The 21,824-nt window shown below is 45.2% G+C and overlaps 1 protein-coding gene across 1 annotated transcript in view; it reads left to right on the top strand.

Moving 5' to 3' along the window:
- The first annotated feature begins 4,499 nt into the window (after window positions 1-4,499).
- fam20ca (FAM20C golgi associated secretory pathway kinase a) overlaps window positions 4,500-21,824 on the top strand; it is a 34,044-nt gene continuing 16,719 nt past the window's right edge. The window contains exons 1-3 of the mRNA XM_047571884.1: window positions 4,500-5,896; window positions 6,430-6,614; window positions 9,943-10,021. Of these exons, the coding sequence (XP_047427840.1) occupies window positions 5,346-5,896; window positions 6,430-6,614; window positions 9,943-10,021 (815 nt within the window). The 5' untranslated portion in view covers window positions 4,500-5,345. The remainder of the gene's footprint in view (window positions 5,897-6,429; window positions 6,615-9,942; window positions 10,022-21,824) is intronic.

The raw sequence follows: 21,824 nt of genomic DNA, 5'->3' as shown, positions 1-21,824 counted from the left end.
TGGCTACAGTCAATAACCTTTTCACACAGTGTCTCTTGTGTCCCCAAAGAAGTCCATTTTCAGCTTGTTCACAGTCAGGTGAATAAATGTGTCATTACTCAACACCTGCTCTCGCACTAATTTTTTGTCGCTCCATTCTGGTTCAGCCACACCTTACTTTATTCAACCTGCCGCCATCGCCCAATGACAAGCCATTTGTCAAAACATTTTTGGTGTTGATCATATTAGTCTCCAGTTATAACTTATATACCTGTAGCATGTGCTGTACCATTCATCCCTCATCCCGACGTTAGCTTATAACAAATCATCAGGCTCATGAAACTTCCTGAGAGAACTGGATTTAGTTGGTCTTATGCCCTTTTATATGACCTAGTGATAAAAAAAGAAGCACGCATGCACAGTATGTTGCTTTCCCTAGGGGTCGCTGACCCCCTGTTGAAGACCTATGTTGTACAGAAATACCAGCAACTAAACGTTTTCTGGCAACTTCCGATAAGTCATCTGGTAAATTAAAGGACTTTGACTTGACTAGTCCAAAACACTAATTTTGTTTATCGTGGAGCATTCTTCTATAGAACGACCTTTCGGGTTATTGTTTGCTGCACAGTCCAGTTTATTTTAAGATTGAGCTCACAGACAGGTAGTCCTGACATTTTCTTTGAAAATTCACTGGTAATCCAGTGTCTGTCAAAGTTGACAAGCCGCCCCGGCCCAGATTCAGCGAAGCAGGCCCAAACAAGGACATTACCACCCACATGTTTCACGGGTGGGATGATGTTCTGATCCTGGAATGCAGTGTTGTTTCGTCTCCAAACATGACGCCTCTCATTTAAACCAAACAATATTACTTTCGTCTCATCCGTCTGCGAAACTTTTTACAAGTGTTCTTCTGGCTTCTTCACATGATGTTTACCAGACACCAGGCGGGCGGATATGTTCCTTTCGGAGAGTGGTGGCTTTTTTCCCCGCCACTCTGCCATGTTGTTGTTCAGTGTTCTCCTGGTGGTGGATTCATGGACATTAACAATAGCCAATGTGAGAGAGGCCTGTAATTGGTCACCCTCTTGTACTGTTTGGTGTCATGCCTTTGGAGTGATCTTTGTTGGTCAACCACTCCTGTAGAGGATTCTGAATCTCCTCCATTTGTTCAAACTTTGACTGACTGTGGATTTGTGGATTCAAAACTCTTTAGAGATGGTTTAGTTCCCCAGCCCTTGGATCAGCAACTCTCTTTCTGAGGTTCTCAGAAACCTCCTTTGTCCGTGCCATCATACACTTTCACTTCTTTTCAACGAAACTGGTAGTGAACAATACCTGGGCCTCTTTACATTAATTGGAAACACTTCTGAAAAGCCAGCCTCGACATTAACTTTGAATCCTTAAGGTGCACTTACTTTTGCACCTCAGATATGTAATATTGGCTCATTTTCTTAAATAAACATACACCACAGAATAGTATTTCTGTTACATTTGTTTGACTGGGTTCTCTTCGTCTTCTTTAAGGACTTTAAGGACTTATGCAGGAATGTAGAAAAGTCTGGGATTGTAATTACTTTTAAGTGGCGCTGCATTTTGCCTTGACCTAGTGCTAAAGTTGTCAGTCCACATTGTTACATAAGCGTGACTCTCACAGACCGGTTTAGCGAGGTCTGGAAGCTGAAGTTAAACTTAGCAGTCTGCCTGCTTCCAACCCGAGGAACAGACGAGCCCCCGGTTCAGACATTCAGATAGACAGAAACCAGACCAGAATCCAGTATATATACTTATCTTCCCCCTCTCTAACCTTTCCTTCATTTTAAACATAAGGTGATTCATTCTTTAATACCCAAGGCTAATCAGAATAAAAGAACACCAGCTTCAGCAAAGGCTTGAACTTCTTTCGCTGGAGAAGAAAGTAAATCAGACAGCGAGGAACTGCCCTGGGAAATACGATCTCGAAGCCAAAAATATGAGTGTGAGAGAAAATACTACTTCCATATTTGTAGTATTTGATTTGAGATCAAATTAAAAAGGCAATATTAAAGCCTTAAACCACATTTCTTAACCAGAAAAGTAAAAAAATCTAAACAAAATGTTGTTCTATTATATGTCACACTTCCTGAACCTTTAATATTATACCTATATTTTAACAAGTGATCTCACCATATGTGTTATTATTGCTGGCGAGCAGTAAGAATAAAGGGAAGGATTTTCAGTCATTTATTCATTGCTTTCTTTTAATAAGACAAAAAAAGAAAGCCTAATGTGATGCATTAATGCATCAGGGACAAAACAAAACAGCAGTGACTTGTTGGTCTGTCAAATAACTGCCAGATAGCATTGTTGTTCCAATATTGTTTAAACAGCTCATTTAATATTTGCAAGATTATATCAGATTCATGAAAAGTTTTATAGAAAAAAATCCAATCATTCTTAGCTGTATTGAAATAAGTTCATCGCAAACGCAAAAAAAAACTTTTTTTTCCCCCTTCAGGTCCAGTGGACATGTTACCTTTTTTTTTTTTTTGTTATTCGTTGTAATTATCATACCACATGCTGTTAGATGAAAACTGCACATCGTCTGAATCTAGTCATAATTTTAGGATTAGTGGATACTAACGTGTCGTGCGTGCCAATTTGTTTCGTTGGGAGCACGAGATGAATTAGGACAGCAGGCTCGCCTTCGGGAGAACAATTTGTTTGCTTGTTAGCTCTAAGATCCTGTTTTATTTAGATGCACAAATCTGGCAGTGGCTCGAACTCCAACTCAGTGCCTCTGGGACGAGGAGCAGAAGCCAAGTGGAGCTCTTCCAATTGGGCGAGCCTTGTGCAGCGCGCACACACTGGGAAAAAGATATATGTACAATTTGTTCATTTTAGTACTTTTTGTGTAATTCAACTGAGCCGGAGAGGTTACTTGCTCCATCGTGGGACAAAGATCTTATATCTGCTTTGTGACAAATATATCTGACAGCAGAGTGTGTGTTGCAGCTCCGTGGCCCTCAAAAAGTCCTTCGTTCCATTTTGTAAAAATTCTGTGTCAGCTGCAGTAATTGCTTCAAACGGTTTGTCCCCCTGCAGCTTAAATGAAAGGTGAGTTTCACTTTGTCAGCAAACTCTGAAATAGTCACAGGAGGCGGGCGGGTGCGTTCTGAGATGTCCGTGGCGGCGGGACTCCTGTTTGTGGACACTAAGCAACCCTTTGATTAAAATTAAACGAATCAAGATCTGAAAATAGTTACTGTCTAAACCGGCGTGTAAGGGTGTACTGTATAAGGTGTGACTCAGTTAAATGTGTAAGGCTAAAAACACACATGTGGGATGGGTACAACACCACATTACAGGGGGATGAGCTCCTGATACATTTGTATACACGGAAGTTTAACATTTTATTACAATAAATCAATTGTCTAATGTGTAAGTTTTACAAGATTTATGGTGTGACATATTTTGAATAGAGTGAACTGTGTTTGGATGGAGCAACAAAACAGAGCAACAGTCAATCCATGGCCATGAGAAGATTTCCAAATCCATGTCAGTTTGCGTCTACTGCATGCAGTATTCATTATTACACAGGATGAGATGTTACAATCCCTTGTGCCAAAAATCCGAGGCACATTTAAATACCCAGTCCAACTGAAAAACCGACCAGCAGGCTAGCAGTCAGCTAGCAGCTAGCAACCAACAAGAAGACACTAGCTAACTAGCCTAGCCAACAGAAGCAGGTATGAAGTGATGGGACATGTGACTACATGTCAACCAGCACTTCTCCCCCTGCAAAACACGAGGTAACACACACTTAGAAACCCAGAATAACTGAAGTAAGAAATAAAGTGTTCTTTCGTATGTTTATGTAAGGAAGGAACATAATCTCTCTGTTTCATTTGTTTTCTTGGGTTCCCTTTTTCAGCTTTCAGAACATGTGTGTGAAAACCCACCCCATGCATGTGAATCATTCCTATAAGCAGAAATGTAGACGATACAGAGGCACGCAAAGGCTTTTAAGTGGCACTGTAAACTCAGAGCTGCACGGTCAACTCCATCAAATGGTTGATTTTTTTTTCCTTCTACCTTTTATGCCAGATGCCCCTGAAGACTTTCCAACACACAGATATGGTGAGTCCCCTCACGTAGCCCTGTCCCAGAGTTTTCTTCTTCAAAAAAAATCTCATTTATGTGCCAACATACGTAACTGTGTGTGAAGTGTACACCACATTCATAATGCGTCTCATGAATTTCATCGATTCCTCATTGTTGTGCCGGTGACCCCTCGGCTCATTTTCGAGGACCTTTCAAGGTCCACAGAGCCCACTTGGAGAACTAACAGGCCATTGTGCACTCTGAAGAGGAGCACAGAGAATGACCACTTACACGTTGTCCCTCACAAGACACATTAAACTACCCACTGTAGCGCTTAAGGCCGCGCCGACGCCCTCTTGTGGCGAACACGCAGGCTGCAGCCTTAAAGGCTTTCAGCTCTCGGCTTTTCATCACTGACGCTCGGCTTTTATGTCACCAGCGCTATTTGTATGTGCGGACACAGCCAATCTCTTCCTCATGACGCCACCGAGGCTGGGCTCACAGGGCTTCGATCAAAATATTTAACACACCCACCCTGGATGAACACTTGGAAGGAAGACAAGGCTGCGTTGAGAGGACAAATCACAACCAGGATCCCCGCACCTGCCAGCCAAGTCGTTCGTTTGACTTCAGCGAGGGCTCACCGACTGCGGAGGCTTTGTCCAGGAGCGGGGCAGCATCCAAGCATCTTGCGCTGGATCACCTGTTAGGCAGTATTTTCTTTTTTTAATGGATTTCCTTTTCTGATTGTGAATTTATTTATCCAAAAAATACAAGAAATGCTGTGTTTTGCGGACTAGGTTGCATCAATCTCTCAGGTTACTTTTTTTTTCCTCCCTGAAGAAATTTGACATGTCACCATCGGCTGGATGAGATACGAGGAAGCAGGTTTGAGGAAGGACATCGGTGCTTTTAACCGGAAACCTGTTTCGTTTGTTGCCCCTTGTCAAATATTCTCCTCCCGACACTGTGTCCTATTCAGCAACGCAATGAATGAAAAGCACTTCTTGAGCCGCCGCCGCTGAAGTGTCCTGTTTTCACAATGTGCTGGTCTGGCCACTTGTCTGACAATGAAGATCTGTGTCTGTTGTAAATATTGTTGACGGCACAACATACCATGGAGTTTTTAACATAGTCTGGGTCTTGTGCGTGCAATGATCACCAGAGAATCTCAGAAACTCATATCACCGCCTTGCCATCGCGTTAACACTGTTGACATCAATGTGGGTACTGTAAGGTGCGCTGCGCTCCAAGCTTTCTCCGTGTAAAGACAAACGAGGCTAAACATGATCCTGTTCCGCAAATTCAGAGTGCTGATACTCATGGTGTTCCTGGTCGCGTGCACCATGCACATCATGATAGACTTGCTGCCCAAACTCGAGAAGCGAGCGGCGGGAGCGGACGGCGCGGACGGCGGCTGCCAGTGCGCTCACCACCCGGGCGCAGAGTCGCAGGGCTGGGGGAAGCAGCGCGCCAGGACGGCGGCCGAAGCGGGCTGGCCTAACAAACACACGCTGAGGATCCTGCAGGATTTCAGCAACGAGCCGAGCTCCAACCTCACCTCGCATTCCTTGGAAAAGATCACGGCCGCCGGGGTCAGGGCGGAGTCGGCGAGGCGGGCGAGACCCGCGGCGGGGAGGGCGGAGGACCACAAGCCGCTCATCGGAGACGCGAGCGGCGTCCGGACCGTCGCTGCCCGCGGCGTCTCCCGGCTGTCCGCTCTCTTCGAGCATCCCTTGTACAAGGTTGCTCTTCCTCCCCTCACTGACGATGACACTTTGTTTAACGTTAACACCGACATCCGATTTTATCCCAGAGCAACAGGGAACCAAGGATGGTAAGCAGATGAGAATGGATTAAACTTGAGGTTAATAATGGGGCAGGGGCTTTGGGGGCGTTAAAAACGGTTTGTGGTTTAAGAGTTGGTGCAAGACAAAGACCAAAAGTAAAGATGATTAGGCCTGGATGTCAGGTCCATCATTAAATTTCACTTTCTTTAAAATGAAGACTATCTATCTATCTATCTATCTATCTATCTATCTATCTATCTATCTATCTATCTATCTATCTATCTGCCTCTTCTTTTTCCTTTAATAGCTCATCTGCTGCATCCGCCCATCTCTCCTGTGCCATGCCATCTTTTCCCTCTTATCTGTTTTGATTTGTCACCCTGCTGGAATTTTCTACTTATTTATTTCCATGTTCACGGGTTATCCCTAGTCAATTAAGCTGCATCTATCATCGCGCAGCCTGATATTCTGGGCCAGTTCTGTCAGCATAAATTACACCGAGAGCAACAATCAGATTGCCCCCACAACTTCTTGACAAATGATCGCTTCTATCGTCCCTGTTATTTCATTATTTTTTTAGGCACAATGAGGAGGGGAACGAGGACGAGGAAGAGTTCTCTCCAACCGCGGAGGTGACGGCTGAATCTTACCCAAACTGGCTGCGCTTCCACATCGGGATCAACCGCTACGAGATGTACTCCAGACACAGTCCTGTGCTGGACGCCTTACTGAAGGATCTGGTCACAGAGAGGATCACCAGTGTGGGTGAGTCAGCCAGGGAGACCTACTGCATGTAACCAAGACGTGCGTGTGCGTGTGTGAAGTATGAGGCCCTGTATTGGTAATTAACTCTCTCTGGCTCCACTATCCAAACTACCTTAAAACCTGATAAGCTGTTCTATGTGACATGATGCGACTAGTAGAGGTAGAAACCCAGCTGGCTTTTCTGGTGCACCATGAATCATATAACGAATCCTCTTTTGTGTGTATAACAAGGTGTGTGTGTGTTTATGTCCACTTTTTATGTCCACAGATTTAAAGCTTGTTAATACTGTGTCATAAATACCATCAGGTTAGGGTTAGGCATTGACCTGAGATGTTTGGGGTTAAGATAAGGGGCTAGGGAATGCTTTATGTCCTCACAGAGATATAAACAGGAGTTTGTGTGTATGCAAATGTCTCTATTTACATATCTGCACACTCTACTGTACACCTGTGTACACCTTGCTGCCTTTATTCCCTCTGCTGCTTTATATAGCAATCTCTTTATCAAATGATGTTTGGGGGATGATGGATAAGGGAGCTATTTGTTGCAACCAGGATGACGGCGTCATTGTCTCTGTGGAAATGGGAAAAGTTAACCTGCAAAGCCACGTAAAATACCATATAAATAAATAAAAAAATACATATAAAAATAAATAACTTCAATGTCAAGACAATGGAAAGAGCCTTTGAGCAGAGTCTGGCCAGTTTCAATGTCATTTGGAGCCTGTTTGCATTTTTACTAGGCAATTAACGAGGGGAAATTTCCCTGCAAAAGTAAATGACTAAGACATAACACGGTCTGCTTTTGGAAAAATCGAAATGAAAAAAATGAGAAAATTAAAAATTACAAAAGTCATGATGCTAAAATTTTCATAATATTTGACTATGATCTATTTTTAAACATTTTTTTTGCAAAATATTAGTCCATTGCAAGACCAACTTGTATTGTTGAAGTGCTTTAAATTGAACAAAACACACAAATAAACACCATTTTTTATATATATGGATCTCTTGATACTGTGCAATCAGAAACATTCACTTTCCCCCAGAGCTTTGTCCACCGTCTCATTACTTACAGTCCTGCAAGCACCTCACAATCACTCAGATCAGGAAAAAAAACCAGCCTGTGTAATTGCGTTTTTGTCCCCTTTATTTAAAATGCAGACACACACATAAGGAGCCTGTGCCCAGACACACCTATAAAAACACTGTCTGCAGATAAAGCCAGTGTCGTGTGACTGTGTCTGGAGGCAAACCGTAGAGGCATTTGCCCCGTAATTAGTGAACACACTTACTACTTATCTGTCTCACTTTAAATGTGAAAACAGAGAAAGCGCTGGAAAGCTTCCCTCTTCAGCGTTTTTGTCCCCCCCCCCCCTCCTCCCTCTCTGTATCTTCCCTCCTGTGTCTGTCTCTCTGTTGGGCCTGGCTACGGCCTTTTATTCAGTCATCAGCTAAACTCATAAATCATACTCACATTGCCGTGAGGTGGCACAGGTGAGAGTGAGATGGATTTATCATTGCGGCACGGGCGGGGGATCCAGCGGTAGTGAGTGAGGCCTGGAGCTTTTTTTTTTTTTCGAAAGAGCCGGTGAGCGGCAAGGGGTGGGGAGTGTGGGGGGAGCGAGAGAGAGAGAAGACGGGGGACATTGATTCATTCACAGCCTCTTGGAAAAACAGAGCGAGCGAGATAGATGGTGAGATCAGACGCAAGCGCTCCCACCGAGCCGCGAGAGGCAGATGGGAGAGTCTGAGGAACGTCTCGTCGAAGTTCGCTGTTGTCCGAGCCACGTGTGATTGCATGCCAGCCGAGATACAATCCAGGGAAACAATCAGGCGAGCTTTGCGAGGGTTTTTCCAAGGGATTACCTTTTGTAGTTCTCGATAGGAGACCAAATTTTACAAAGGGCAGCGCCGAGCAGTGAATTGAGGTCAGTTCTTGGGGAACTGTGGCTTATGGGGTCAATGTCACGGCATTAAAACATAGTTCATTCGTTTGCAATCCCTCAAAGGTTTTACGCTCAGTGTACATCTCTACCAAGTTTATAGATTACTCTGGGTCGCTTTCCACTTGACCTGGCTTCGGCAAATCCGTCACATGCGTGGGCCAAACGCTTTCACTGTATTCCCAGTTTGTTTTGTTTTTTCATTTCACTCAGAATCCATCCTCTGTCCATGAAGAACAGGCGCTGACCTGAGTATATGTGCAACAGTATAAGTGAAATCCAAAAGCTTTTGAAAATGAGCCACAATAAATGGGGAATGCTTGCCAGCACTGAGTAAGATAAATTGAGATGAGCAAAGCTTAACAGAGAGAATGTGGATACGGGGAAGGAAAAACCAAACAAACAAAAAAAAGAGAGAGAGACGAAGAGAATCAATAACGACAGAAGACAATTCTGCGCGGGGGCGGGGGCAGAGCGCGACTAGACACTCAGCCAGCAATCTGGTCGGTAAGCGGGTCCACTACAAGGGGCTTATGTTGATATTGGGGTTAGACAGAAGCGCTGCGTTGTGTAATATGCTCAAGTTAATGCGCTGTAATAAATGGGCAAATCCCCCCAAAGCCTGTCCATTGTGACAGAAACACAAGGTATTTTGACAGCCCTGGCGGTCCCTTTGTTCGAGCCGGAGAGGGCAGGGAGCTCACAGTGAGTCTCCATCGCCCTTTGGGAGATGCTGTGGACATACAGCTAGTCAAAGACACATGCTCCCTGGCTCCTGTCCCGGGGTGCAGGAGGTCAGTCGAATGTGCAAGTCACGGACAACATGTGCAGTCCACAGATGTATGGCGAGAAACTCTGGGTTTGATTCGGTAGCTAGCTTGTGCGCATCGTTGAAAAAATGCATTTTGTTGACCTTATTTGATAGGAACACGGAGACAGAGACAGATGGTGATGGGGACGGAGTTGATATTTGGCTTTTCTTTATGTGGGCTTGCTCAAAGTGAGGGGAACTTCTGATTTTTGTAGATCTCACATGCTGTTTCATCCCGCCAAATTGTGCACTCCATGTCCATCCCTCCGTGAAACACAGCACTAGTCGCGAAGCTGTCAGCAGATGCTTTCTCATGCCGTGTTTTGCACTCAGTCGCACCCAGCTCCTGGCTGCGGCGATCTCCCTTTGATTGTACGCTCTTCGCTAAATTGGTCAGCAGATGCGAGAGCTCCGTTATGAATTTGCACAAAATCGTTGCCTCCCAAATTGGCACGTAATGAAACAGCTGCGCATTAGCATGAGTGTCTTCATCTGTTTGAGTCCGCACACGTGTGTTTGTGCATTAAACTGTTTAGATTGTGATCCAACATCTCATTTGTCTCCCTCCCAGCCATGAAATCAGGAGGCACCCAGCTGAAGCTGATCATGACTTTCCAGAACTACGGACAAGCGCTGTTCAAGCCCATGAAGTAAGTAAACACAGGAACTGACTGCATTAGTCACCATCACCGTTACAACATCATTTGCATATTAGCCTCTCATCTGGCTATTTCAGATACCACTATTGGAGTTAAAAGAGCTAGCGGAAATGTCCGCGTCTTACAAATCCGCATTTAAACAATGAAATAACCATCACCGGCTGTCTGTTTGATACACTTGGTTTGATGTTCCCAATTATAACTCACATGTTTCAAGAGGGCTACTCGGAATCTCATGTGAATAAGCGCCAAGCTCCGCGTTCTTTGTGTTCATCGACACAGCTCTCCCCTTCGTGTGATCTTTGTCTGACGGGGAGTCGTCCGCTTTCTTTTTAATTAACATAAACAGGCTTATGTGTTAATTAAAATGAGCACTGAGCCATCATCAGGATGTCTTCGGGGAGGCGTGTATGCTGGCGGAGGGCCACTGCACTTGAAAAAGCAATGCCCTCCTGCTCAGCTGTCTGGGTTTTGCCGATGAAATCTCATGGCAACGTGGATGAACGGTGTCCAGGCCAACTGGCCCGCAATCAGAAGTAATTGCTCAGGAGTCTGGTTTGATTGCTAAGAAATGTGGAATGGTTTCTACATGAGAGCCCCGATGGAGAACATTAGATTCTGGAAGAGGGAGAGGAGGCGAGGGAGGTTAGGTGATGGAGAAGGTCTAAGAGAGGGTGTGTAATTTCGTTGCTTTCAGACTGAAACTTTTGAAATCTCATACTCACGAGAGCACTACTGGCACTGGTGCAGTTTACGGTGATTCTTTATTTCAATGCACAAGACAAAGTCTCGTAAGAGGGAAAAACAGAGAGGGGAGGGGTTTCAGTTCTGGTGAGGTAGCATTGTTTTCACTCTCTTTTTACCTCTACAGTCACGCTCTATCCCTCTATCCCTTAATGCGCGCACAACAACAAAAGCAGCAGCAGTTCGAAGTCACTCACATCTGAGCAACTCGTCTTTCTGCGTCCTTCCGCTTCAAGGTCAGTCAAGTTAGTGACTTTCAGAACACGAGGCGTTGTTTACAGCATCAGCCTAGGAGGATATGACAGTCCGCGTTCCTACTGTCATTGTAAGTCAACAGCAACACCCACCAGGCATCGTCAGCGTACCCATGTCTGACAAGGACCGAGATTTCTCTGGGTTTGTGCGCGACCGCGCGGGCTAATTTGAATTGATATCACTGGACGACTGGTTCAGCGGGGTGACTCTCGGCGGCCTGGACCGTGGGCCAGTACGTGCGCACGCTTGAATGGAACGAGCGGAGTGTAAGTTTGACAGCAGCGCGGGTGAAGGGAAAAAGGGGCGGAGAGGCTCTAAGGCTGTTGCATTAGCAGTCATGTGGCTTCCTGTTGCATGTTGAGTTTTGTCAAGCGAAATACCAATCAGAATCTGTCAAATGTCTTCATCTGAAAGTGTATTTAAATAGAATCTGACTCAACAGAAATGACAAACATATATATTTTACTGTACTACACTGTCTATCAAATTTTAAAATGCAAAAGAAGAGTTCTGATTCCTGGCGGTAGATGTAAGTTATGCAGTTTTTTCTCAGCGGGTGTCAAGAAGTGTTTTGACAGTAATTGCATGTCAGTTCCTGAATCACACACCACAGATTCCTGCAGCTCTTTACTTAGCCTGTCACATTTTATTCAAGCGCCTTGCTTTGACTGTCACAATCGTCTGTCTCCGGATACAGATGCATTACGGGAAAAAAAGGACCTCAGAGCGGAAATGCAAAAATATCCGTTTTCTAAAGGAGACATTATGGAGTAAAGTCACCTTTGTTCTGCTTTTGTCAAAGCACTCTGTGAGGCTTTTGTGTTCCTGTCATGGCAGAGACATGTCCCACTTTTGTTTTCAAGAACCGTGGTGCATTCTTCGGACAGTAGTTCAGTGCGTACCAGCGTTTGCGTTGTTTTTATTCACCTGTCTCCGTCGTGCAGCATCAAGTGGCGCTTCAGAGAGCCTTTGAGGTTTCAGGCCTCCTTTGAGCCAAATTCAAATGTCTACTTTACTCTGGGCATGATTTTGTGGAAGCTGACAGCTTGAAGATGTTCTCCCCGTGCAGCTCTAGGAGCATGTTAGGAGCATTGCTTTATTTGTCTAACTAATGTCGTGATTGTGTTCGGTTGGTAAAAACGGAAGCCCACAGTGGATTAGAAGGTGATTCAGTTTTGACTTTGAACACACATGTACAAATATCCCCAATGGTGGCTGTTGGGTTAGGGTTAGGGTTAGGGTTAGCACATCCACGTATGCAAAACAGAAGTTATCCACATGCCCTGAGCTAGTAAATACTGTGTTAAGTCTAAGGCTGGAGAGTAGAGGAACCTCAATGGTGTTGCTATCGTTCTCTTAGCCTAAAAAATACGTATACAAATAAACCAAGCTGAATTTCGGAGTAGCAGATGGCCGTCGGACAAAATGGTCAAAGGCTGTCGAAGGAGGGGAAAGTGGCACGAGAACAGAGGCGGTCCTGAGTTTGGAAGGCAGATGAGAAGAAGTGATAGTCGAGCGGGTTGGGGAGAATTAGTGCTGCCAAACCTGTCAAGGAACTGGGTCTTCCAGCTGGAGCCGGGTCACAGGCCGAGCGGAGAACCTCCACGCCAGATCCCTGTGTGTGTCTGCCTGGCCCTCATCCCTGGTGCCCATCCGTCCCCGCTCCCTGCCAAGATCCTGGCCGTGGCGCGCGCGCAAAACCATACAATTCATGCCATGCTAATTGGATTTGTCAGATGGATCGTTGAGGGTTTGAAGGAGGAAGTGCAAGCCTCTGATATGCAAAGGGAAAAAAAATAATTTCGCCACCACATCCTGTTTTAAAAACCTGTTTCCACCTCCTCCGTTTGATTTTGTTCTTGGTCGTGCAGTTCATAATGGTTTAGGCACGGCACAAACAGCAGAAATTCCATTTATTTCCCCTGTTTGTTATGTATGTGCCTCAGTTCTGCCAAGAGTTAACGTACAGGATCCGTTATATATAAATACATGTGCTATAACACAGTATATGTAGGGCACACATGCCTATCCCTTAACACCGTGGGGAATCTAGATATGTACTCATCTGCATGTACTGAATCAGTTTTGACAAGCTTTGGCTCCTAGCGCTCATAAAGCCGGCGGGGTTGGCTGTGAAGCCTCATCGCTGCAACACCCAAGAGCCTGTTTTGTTTTTATCATCTTCAGGCTGTTTTATAACCGCACGTCCATCGGAGGCCTCATCATCGCTACTGTGCCCCTGCAGTTGGGTAATGACTGACGTTTATCCATGGAACTCCTTAGTAGATGGAAATCTCTATTAGGACAGAAGCCACCTAATGTTCTCCGGAGAAAACCCTCTTCCTGCTCTGGCTATTGATCTGATCATGAAAGATTAATGATTTCATTATGGATTTACATGCTCTCTTGTAAAGGGCAGGAGGGTTCTGTTCTGTTCATACAGGGGTTTTAATGGCGTCGCTGCTGGGAGAGTTCGCCCGCTACCGACAAGTATTCCCTCCACGAAAAGAAAAACAACCATTTAAACTTCTTCACACATAGCAAGATGACAATGATCATATAACTGGTATTTGTGGATCAAATCACAACAAAAACACATCCACATATTGGCTTGGCCTTGTGTAGCAGACACGCTTTAATCGTGAACAGAGACCTGAAGGAAATCCAGAGAAGAAGAAGAAGAATGCTCTCGCATTATGTGGAGAAGCCAAGTCTCACTGAGCTTCAAAGGATTCACCCTACCATTGAAAAGGACCGTAAATAATGTGGCATAAGTACATTTACATGCATGTGTTAAGACATTTTAGTGTAAACAAGTGCATGCATCTGCATCTATATGTGAGCATGTTCACAATATAAGCATGTAATTATATGCACTGCGAGGAAAGCCACACAAAACCCCCTCTTGAACTAATCACCATGGTTAAACTGACATATTTTTTTCCATATTATAATTCAGGGAAGGCTATAAATTAAAAACCAAAAAAAAACTTCTTTGGTAGCCATTTGTTTAAAGGTGTTTCACGCAAGACTTCCCACGAGGGCCGTAAGAACGCTGCTGGCTCGCATAAGACGGACATACTTTCGAGAGGTGCTGTCTGAACTCATCTTTGGAGTGTGCGCTCGAATACAGATGAAGCATGTTACTATGGACAGCTGTTCGCACAGCTGCAGCGCATACACACACACACACATATATAGGCACGCACGAGCTACAAAGAGAAGGACTCTGTGGGGGTTATTGAGTTTGTGCAGCCTTCATCACCCGCGACTGGTACTGGAAAAAAAAAAAAAAGAGAAAATCTTCCAGCAGTGAGCCAAGCAGCAGCTGCAGCCGCTCACTTAGAGTCGTGGGTATATTACACGGAGAGTGATGACGGGCCCTGCGCGCACAATGGAAAAGAAGCTCATTCACTCCCAGCCGCTAACCATTTAACATTGCTCCTAATGATTTTCGCTGTGACAAGTTAAAAAGCCCCGAAGCGCACGGAGGAACTTTAAATGTGATGAATTGTCAGATCCCTTCGCATTAACATCCTCGTTGGGTAGTCCGCGGCGGACTTTTCAGTCATGATTCCGACCTCGATCTCGCACGGCGTGAAACGCTAAGGCGGACTTGTCGTGCCCGCCTTTTCACTAGGTTATATAAACTTTGGCGATTCCGTGGCTTCATTGGCCACGGTGCTCGGCGAGGAGAGAATCCGCAGCTTTCTCTGCCTTTGGTCAGGACGCCAAGCAATTTGTCTAAACCCGGCTTTTGAAATCAGTGACGATCTATAGAGAGCAGGTGTGGAGGAGGCTATGCCGCTCAAGTAAGGTGTGCGTTTCCAAGAAGTTATCTTCTTTCGAGTGTGTCTTCATCTCTTTTGTTTTGTTTTGGTTTGTGCTCCTTTTGTGTGCTGTCATTCCAGGGCTCATACCTCTGCGTCTCTGGGTATTCTTTGCCTCATAGAAAGAGGAACCGTTTACTGCTGCCTGACATTTCCCAATGACACCAACTGACAACTGTGTTGAGGTGATTCACTTCTTTTTCTTGGTAATCTTGTGACATCAGTCGACCTATTACTGCACAGCGTCACATTTTAAAATGGAAAAATCATTGTCTTCGGTTGACTTGTAGCACCACTGAGTGATGACAGGGATGAATTTGGGGTTAGGGTTAGGGTTAGCAAAGAATGTCTCAATTGTTATTTATTTTCATCTGCTAGTTGTAGTCGTCTTGCTAGTTCATGGTTTATAAAAACGCAGCATCCTCTGGAATTAATTAAATTAGCTTAATCCTTGCGTAGTTATCATGCTCACACTTCATACTGCATTAAAAACATTTGACACTGATGGGATTCTATGAGCAAACGTCTGTGTTTTGCAAAACTTAAGTGGTGCATTTGCCGGGTGTACCTCGCCCCGTTCTCCCTTTTCTTCTCAGGGAAACACACAAGACAGCAACACTGTCAAACATTCTCCGCTCTCTTCTACATTTTATTGTCTCTTTACACACAGCGTTCCCGTTGTCAGGCATTCGCTACATCTGTTTCTCATACAGTGTTGTTTGTAGCTGCCAGGTGGTTGGCGTGGGCCAGGCCCAGCAGCTCGACTTCGGGCTCGGAGCGTTTGCCGACTCCCTCCGTGGGCCTTTAAGCTGTTTTAAGCTCTTCTAATGGGACTGAGCATTGCTCATCTTACAGCCCCTCTCCGTGCTCCTCTTTTATCCCCTCTCCTCCTACTTTTCCCCTTATTTGTTTTATCAACTGCTTTTCAGGCTCCGGGCTCCGATTCTCTCAAAACTGGTTCCTAACCAAAGTTTCCTTTGATGTTAGGAAAATCTCTTAGTAGAAATCCTGCGTGCCGCGGCATTGCTTTGGAAACAACGCAGGCTGTTTGCATGTGTTGCGAGTGCTGTGTGCGTCGACCACTCGAGACGAGCCGGGTCAACAACCACGAAAGCAGCTACATTCGGTGGTTTTTGTCACATCCACCGAGTCATTAGCACACATTAGAACCTGAGCGCTTTTAAGACTTAATAAAGTCTGCCAGTGCATCTCAACATGACGCTTTCTAATTCAAGTGTCAATCATTCATGGGTGTTCTGCTTATTATCTGATTATTATTGCCGGTGTGCGTCTTGGCCCAGACACATTTGAGGGTGTTTCTGCCGTCAGTTATGATTCACACCCGTCATCATTGGCAGTGACTCCTTTCTTTTCCTTTTGCCGGATGATTTCTTTTTCACGCTTTCTGTCCACGCCCCGGTTTGACGTCCACCCTTGATGGCCGCAGAGGTCAGGAGTTCAGCATCTGGCAACTAAACTTCCTCCCCGTGTGTCATCTCAAATCTAGAATAACTTTTTCTTTTTTTTTTCTTCTTTGACAGGTACACTCTCACACACGCTCCCGGCGCAGACACCGAAACACAGAGGATGGTCTAATTTTAGACTGCCGAGCCTTCACCTCCTCATCACAACAACTCCTCACACACACACACATGAACGCTCTTCAGATAAACACACCTCTCATGAATGTTTTACTAGGTCAGCTTCTGGGGAAGTGGTGTTTTTTTTTTTTTTTTTCTCCCGCAACGCCATGCCTCCCTTCCTCCTCCTCGCTGTCTGTCTGTCATCCTCTCCTTCTCCACCTCCCATCCGTACGTCCTTTTTGGACTTGTTTGTTCGATTTGCTGAGGCAGTACTAATCCTCGCCTTGTCACTTGCCTCCTTTCAGAGCCTCAGCACTCCGTATTTTTAGATACTCTTGTTTTCCTTCTCCGGTTAACAAGTGTTTATGCGTTCTCAGGGCTGTGAGGAGACTAATTGTAATGCGAGTTGTAGGAGATGATACTAGTGATGCGAGTGACGTCTGATTGTCTGAATGACTTAATCAATCAAGGCACACATAAACAGCAGAATCCTGATTGTTATTTACTAGTCTATGTATTCACGTGCGTACAGGGGAGATCATTTTGCAACTTTGTGGTGAGGACATGCTGGATTATGCAACCCATCTACATAAAAGTGTCCGGAGCTTGCGGTTTGGAAATGTCAAAACATGTTTTCAACAACTGTCCCCAGACACACGCCACAAACTTAGGACGAAAATCGCCAGGTTTGTCCCGGGCAAAGTGTGGGTTTTCGCACGTTTGTGTCAGCGTCCCACGCCCGCGTGGTTTGGCCCGGTGCGCACACTTACACCACATCCAAGTCTGTCACATATCTGCAATTACGCGTGCTCGCCGTGGCTCCCGACCCCCCGTCTTTGACGCAGCTTTGAGCGGTCGCGTCGTCGCATCGTATCATTATAGCCGTGAAGCGCTGGCTGGAGGGAATTCCTGAGCTCTCCCCGCTATAGGAATGTTGCTGCCACATTTGTCTGGAATGCTGACGAGTTGTTTCCCCGCAGGAGGTGAATTCTAGACATCGCCAAGCGCGCTTTTCTTTTCATGAAGCGAGAACAGCCTGCCAAGTAATGCCTGTTCTCATGGCGAGGATATTTAATGCAATTTGAGCTGGTATAGCTGCTGAGATTACACAAAATTTCCCAAGTTGGTTAGCTTAAATGAGCTCGCAGGAGCTTTTCAAAGGCTGATTGCCAACTAAATGCTTTGGTAAAGCCACAATCTTCAAGAGTGTGTGTATTTTGCATTATAGTAATTTATCTTGACAGCGAGACATCAAGAGACATCCCTGTGTCACTAAAAGCTGTTATATGGATAATTGCCCACTATTCTACTTCTGTTTTCTTTACATCTGTCTAAAAATGAGCACAGATTATGAAGTATTCTCTCTTTGCCGCCAAATCAGCTATTGCCCTCAAACAATGGGACCACACACACCGCACCACCCCTTACTACTGAACACTGTCATTAGATAATGACCTTTCCCAGGTAGATCTATCGCAGTCCACCTGAAAGTCTCTCCGAGTCGAATGAATGAAAGAACAGTCCTTCGACAGAGAGCGCATTGTAGCGCTGTAACTTGTGCCTTTTGTGATAGCATGCTCAGAGGTTAATAAGTCCATTGTGGTCCAGGCCTGCGCTTGTCTAAGCTCGTCTCGTGCAAGGTGGCAATTAGGCTGTGTGCAACTCCTCTGTCCCCCTGACAGATGCCAGGGGAGGGGGAGGGAGGAGAATGCAATCATTGTCTACCAATTAAACCAGAGGAGGGTAGGAGGGTTCTATCGCGCTTTTCCCATTGTCACTACAGGATGTGGGAGGGCCCGCAGTGCCCAGGTCTGGTATCACGGGGCCAGGGAGGCAGGAACCCGATCCAGGGGTTTGCCTGGGGTGCACCTCCACTCCCACCACCCTGCCCTCCTTTTTTTTTTTTTAAGCAGCAGTGATGCAAACAGAGGAGTCTCTGTGCTGGAGGTGCAGGGAGACTTTCTGCTGCTGCTGCTGCTGCTGCTAGGGAGATCGCAAAATACTGGAACCTTTACTACATGAAAAAGCACATTGATATGTGTGACTTAGAACTACCTGACCCACTATAATGTACAGTGGATTAGAGTGGAAATGCCATACACACTTATGAAACTAGCCCTGCACTTAACACATCTTTAGGTACAACAGCGTTAATCATTATACACAGAGTCACTGCTGCACTGAAATCCATGGATATCAAGCTGATCATTGGCGACATATCCAGAACCAAAGCATAGTTCAATGGCAACTTTATGAGGTACACCTTGCTAGTAAAAGGTCGACCTTCAGAGCTGCCTTAATTCTTCGTGGCATATTTTCAACAAGGTGTTGGAAAGTAGTCGTCAGAAGATGGGTACACTGGGGTCATAAAGGGACGGACATGGTCAGCAACAATACTCAGGTAGGCTGTGACATTTAAACCATGCTCAGTTTTTGTACTAAGGGGCCCAAAGTGTGGCAAGAAAATATCCCTCGCACCATTACACCACCACCACCAGCCTGAACCATTGATACAAGGTGCGTTCAGAGATGGTATTCTACATTCCTTGGTTGGAACCAGTGGTTATTTGAGTTACTATTTCCTTTCTATCATCTCCAACCAGTCTGCCCCTTCTCCTCTGACCTCTCACATCAGCAAGGCATTTTCATCCACACAACTGCCGCTCACTGGATATTTTCTCTATTTCGGACCATTCTCTGTAAACCCTAGAGATGGTTGTGCGTGAAAATCCCAGTAGATCAGCAGTTTCTGAAATACTCAGACCAACAACCATACCACATTCAAAATCACTTTAATCCCCTTTCTTTCCCATTCTGATGCTCAGTTTGATGTCTGTTTCTCCGGCTTTCTTTTAGGTCAATTTAATAAAAATGCAAAGATGACTCATGGCCGGTGCTTCGTGAGGTTATAACGATGAAGATAAGTTCAGTCGTATTCTTCTTTGCATTATCAGCCTCTTTCATTACAAATATGCCAAATTCCAGGCCATCAGTCGTTTCTTTCCTCAGATCCCCAAGATTTGAATGTACAGACATTTCAGAAATGTGTTCTTGGCTCCACACACAACTCAACTCTCAAGTGCGCTGGACCCGCTCCATCCCACTTAGCTCTTACACAAGGGTAAATGCAACCCTCCGAACTGTTTTTGTTTTGTTTTATTTTGTTTTTTTATTTCTTTTTTGTTTTTTTCTGCAGTGCTTCCACCACTTCCTCCTGTGCCGCCGTCACCCACTCATGACCACAATGACATCTCTCAGCCGCCACTTAGCCTCTGATAGATGGTTTCTATTTGGGAAACGGCATTTGACCGCAAACCGCCAAGCACAACAAGGCTGTTGACAGGTCTAAATAGAAAAGTTCAGCTGTGGGAGAAACCAAGCACAAACACTCTTTGCTCCGATTTGAGGGGCCTCGCCCACAAAAAAAAAAAAAAAAGGATCTCTGGATTGACCGTTTTGATTGCGTACTTTGCGAGAGGTATCTAAGGTTTGGGTGTAGTTGGGTTTTGCGCTGCGGTCCATTTTGGACCAGCGAAGAAAAGCAGCATTGAAAATAAATGAGAGCCTGCCCGAACTGAGTCGCTCCCTCCACGAGCTAAATGTAGTGATGGATGAGGCGCTGGGGCTTGTAACTTTTAGCACTGAGGAGAACAGGTTGTTGCAACTCCCCCAAAGCTCCTTAGGTAATTAATAAACAGATTCATTAGGGAGCCCAAAGACAGACAGCGCTACTAAATCAAATGCTACGTGGTCGTCAGTCATGCACTGCTGGAATATGGCAGTTTAATAAGTCTCACGTTGGTCTCATTAGGAGAAATGGTACCAAGTCCTCCAAGCTGTTGTGAACTCTTATAGATTAAAGTCTTAAGAGACAGTCAAAAATAAACAAGTTTCTCTGTGGATTTGCTGCCGTTGCGGATCCATGGTAGTGTGTGTTTCTTCTATTTTTTTTTTTCTGGTGCGACCATGTTCAGTTTAAGTAAACACAGATGGGGAAGGGAGTGACTGGCCAGCAGCCACAACGTCCTTCAGGAAAAGAAAATCTGAAGGAGGGAGGAGGGGGAACGAAGGGGGAAGCAGGATGGAGACGTGTTTGTGGACACACATGGCTGGCTGCTTTGCAGCGGGAGCCCCTTAAAGGATCATTCGGGCTTATTTCAGGCCGGTGTATTTCCCGTTAATGCTGCTGTTTTGGCTCTGCGCGCCATGCTAAGATTTTTTTTTTGGGGGGGGGGGGGGATTTGGCAGAAACAAGGAATTGCATGTAATTGGAGAAAGAGAAAAAAAAGCGCATGTGCGTGTTTCTTATCTTTCCGACGCCATAATGGGATTGTTTTGGATGAGACATTTTGGAGGATCGCTGTCGCAGATGATGCAAAGATAATGGACGTCCAAAACATTTAGGCAATCCAATTAACTTCTAGAAGCGCACTGCACGTCCTAGCTGAGAGTGGTGTGAGTGTGTTTACTGGCAGCCAGCGAGCCTGAAAAATTAATGCTCCCCCAGATTTAACATAACTTTCTCTAATTGGCGTTTAGTGCTCAGCAGCTATGGTGATAATCAAGTGAATTCTTAATGCTTTCGGGCCCTTCCCTGCTTTAGAGGATAAACCTGTTTGCAGAAAGTCTCGGGGAAAGTTTGCCATTTATACGATCCCGGCGAACACTGTGTTTAAATTTCCGCCTCCTCTGCGCTCATTCTGGCCCAGTCGTCTGGCAGTTTCGCAGTCGAGGAACTTTCCTTGAACTTCATCCCAAGCGTGGAACCTCATCAGAGATTTTTTTTTTTTAATTTTATTTTTATTTTTATAATCTTCAATTACCTCAAATTTATGTTGCGACTGGAAGAATGCACGCAACTGTCCCGCAACGAGGCGATTTTAATTAAACTGTATGCGCTCAAAGTCAACGCGCGGCAGTTTCCGCCCTTTCATTTTCCCATCACGCTCCCGACGACGGAGAAAAATGTGTGGGAATTTGAACTGATAGGCGATGCTCTAAAGCGTGGCTCCGACTCTTTGTATCTTTCCCCAAATCCCGCTCAGAGAACAGGGACTACTTTTTGCTAACCCCAGCAGATTCTGCACATTGCGGCCGAGCTCAGTCCGGGATTTTTTTCCCACTCTTCTCATCAGCTGCAGCTCACATTTCATGCTGAATACCAGGGCTTATTAATCAGCAGCCCCTATGAGATGAAGACTTGTGGTATAATGCTCATTGATTTTGTGTTGCTTACATAAACAAAAACGTGCGCACCCACGCTTACGTGGAAAGCTCTTGAAATCCCCATCGATCCCAGGGAGCTAAAAGGTATACAGTTTGTTTTCATTATTAAAAGTAATGCAGGCCTTTCGTAAAGTTTGCTGATCTTTTGTTTCCTGC

This window comes from Mugil cephalus, chromosome 20, assembly GCF_022458985.1.
Source record: "Mugil cephalus isolate CIBA_MC_2020 chromosome 20, CIBA_Mcephalus_1.1, whole genome shotgun sequence".
Taxonomy (NCBI): domain Eukaryota; kingdom Metazoa; phylum Chordata; class Actinopteri; order Mugiliformes; family Mugilidae; genus Mugil; species Mugil cephalus.
Note: the sequence above shows the minus strand (reverse complement) of the source record. Positions and strands in the feature narration are given on the sequence as shown.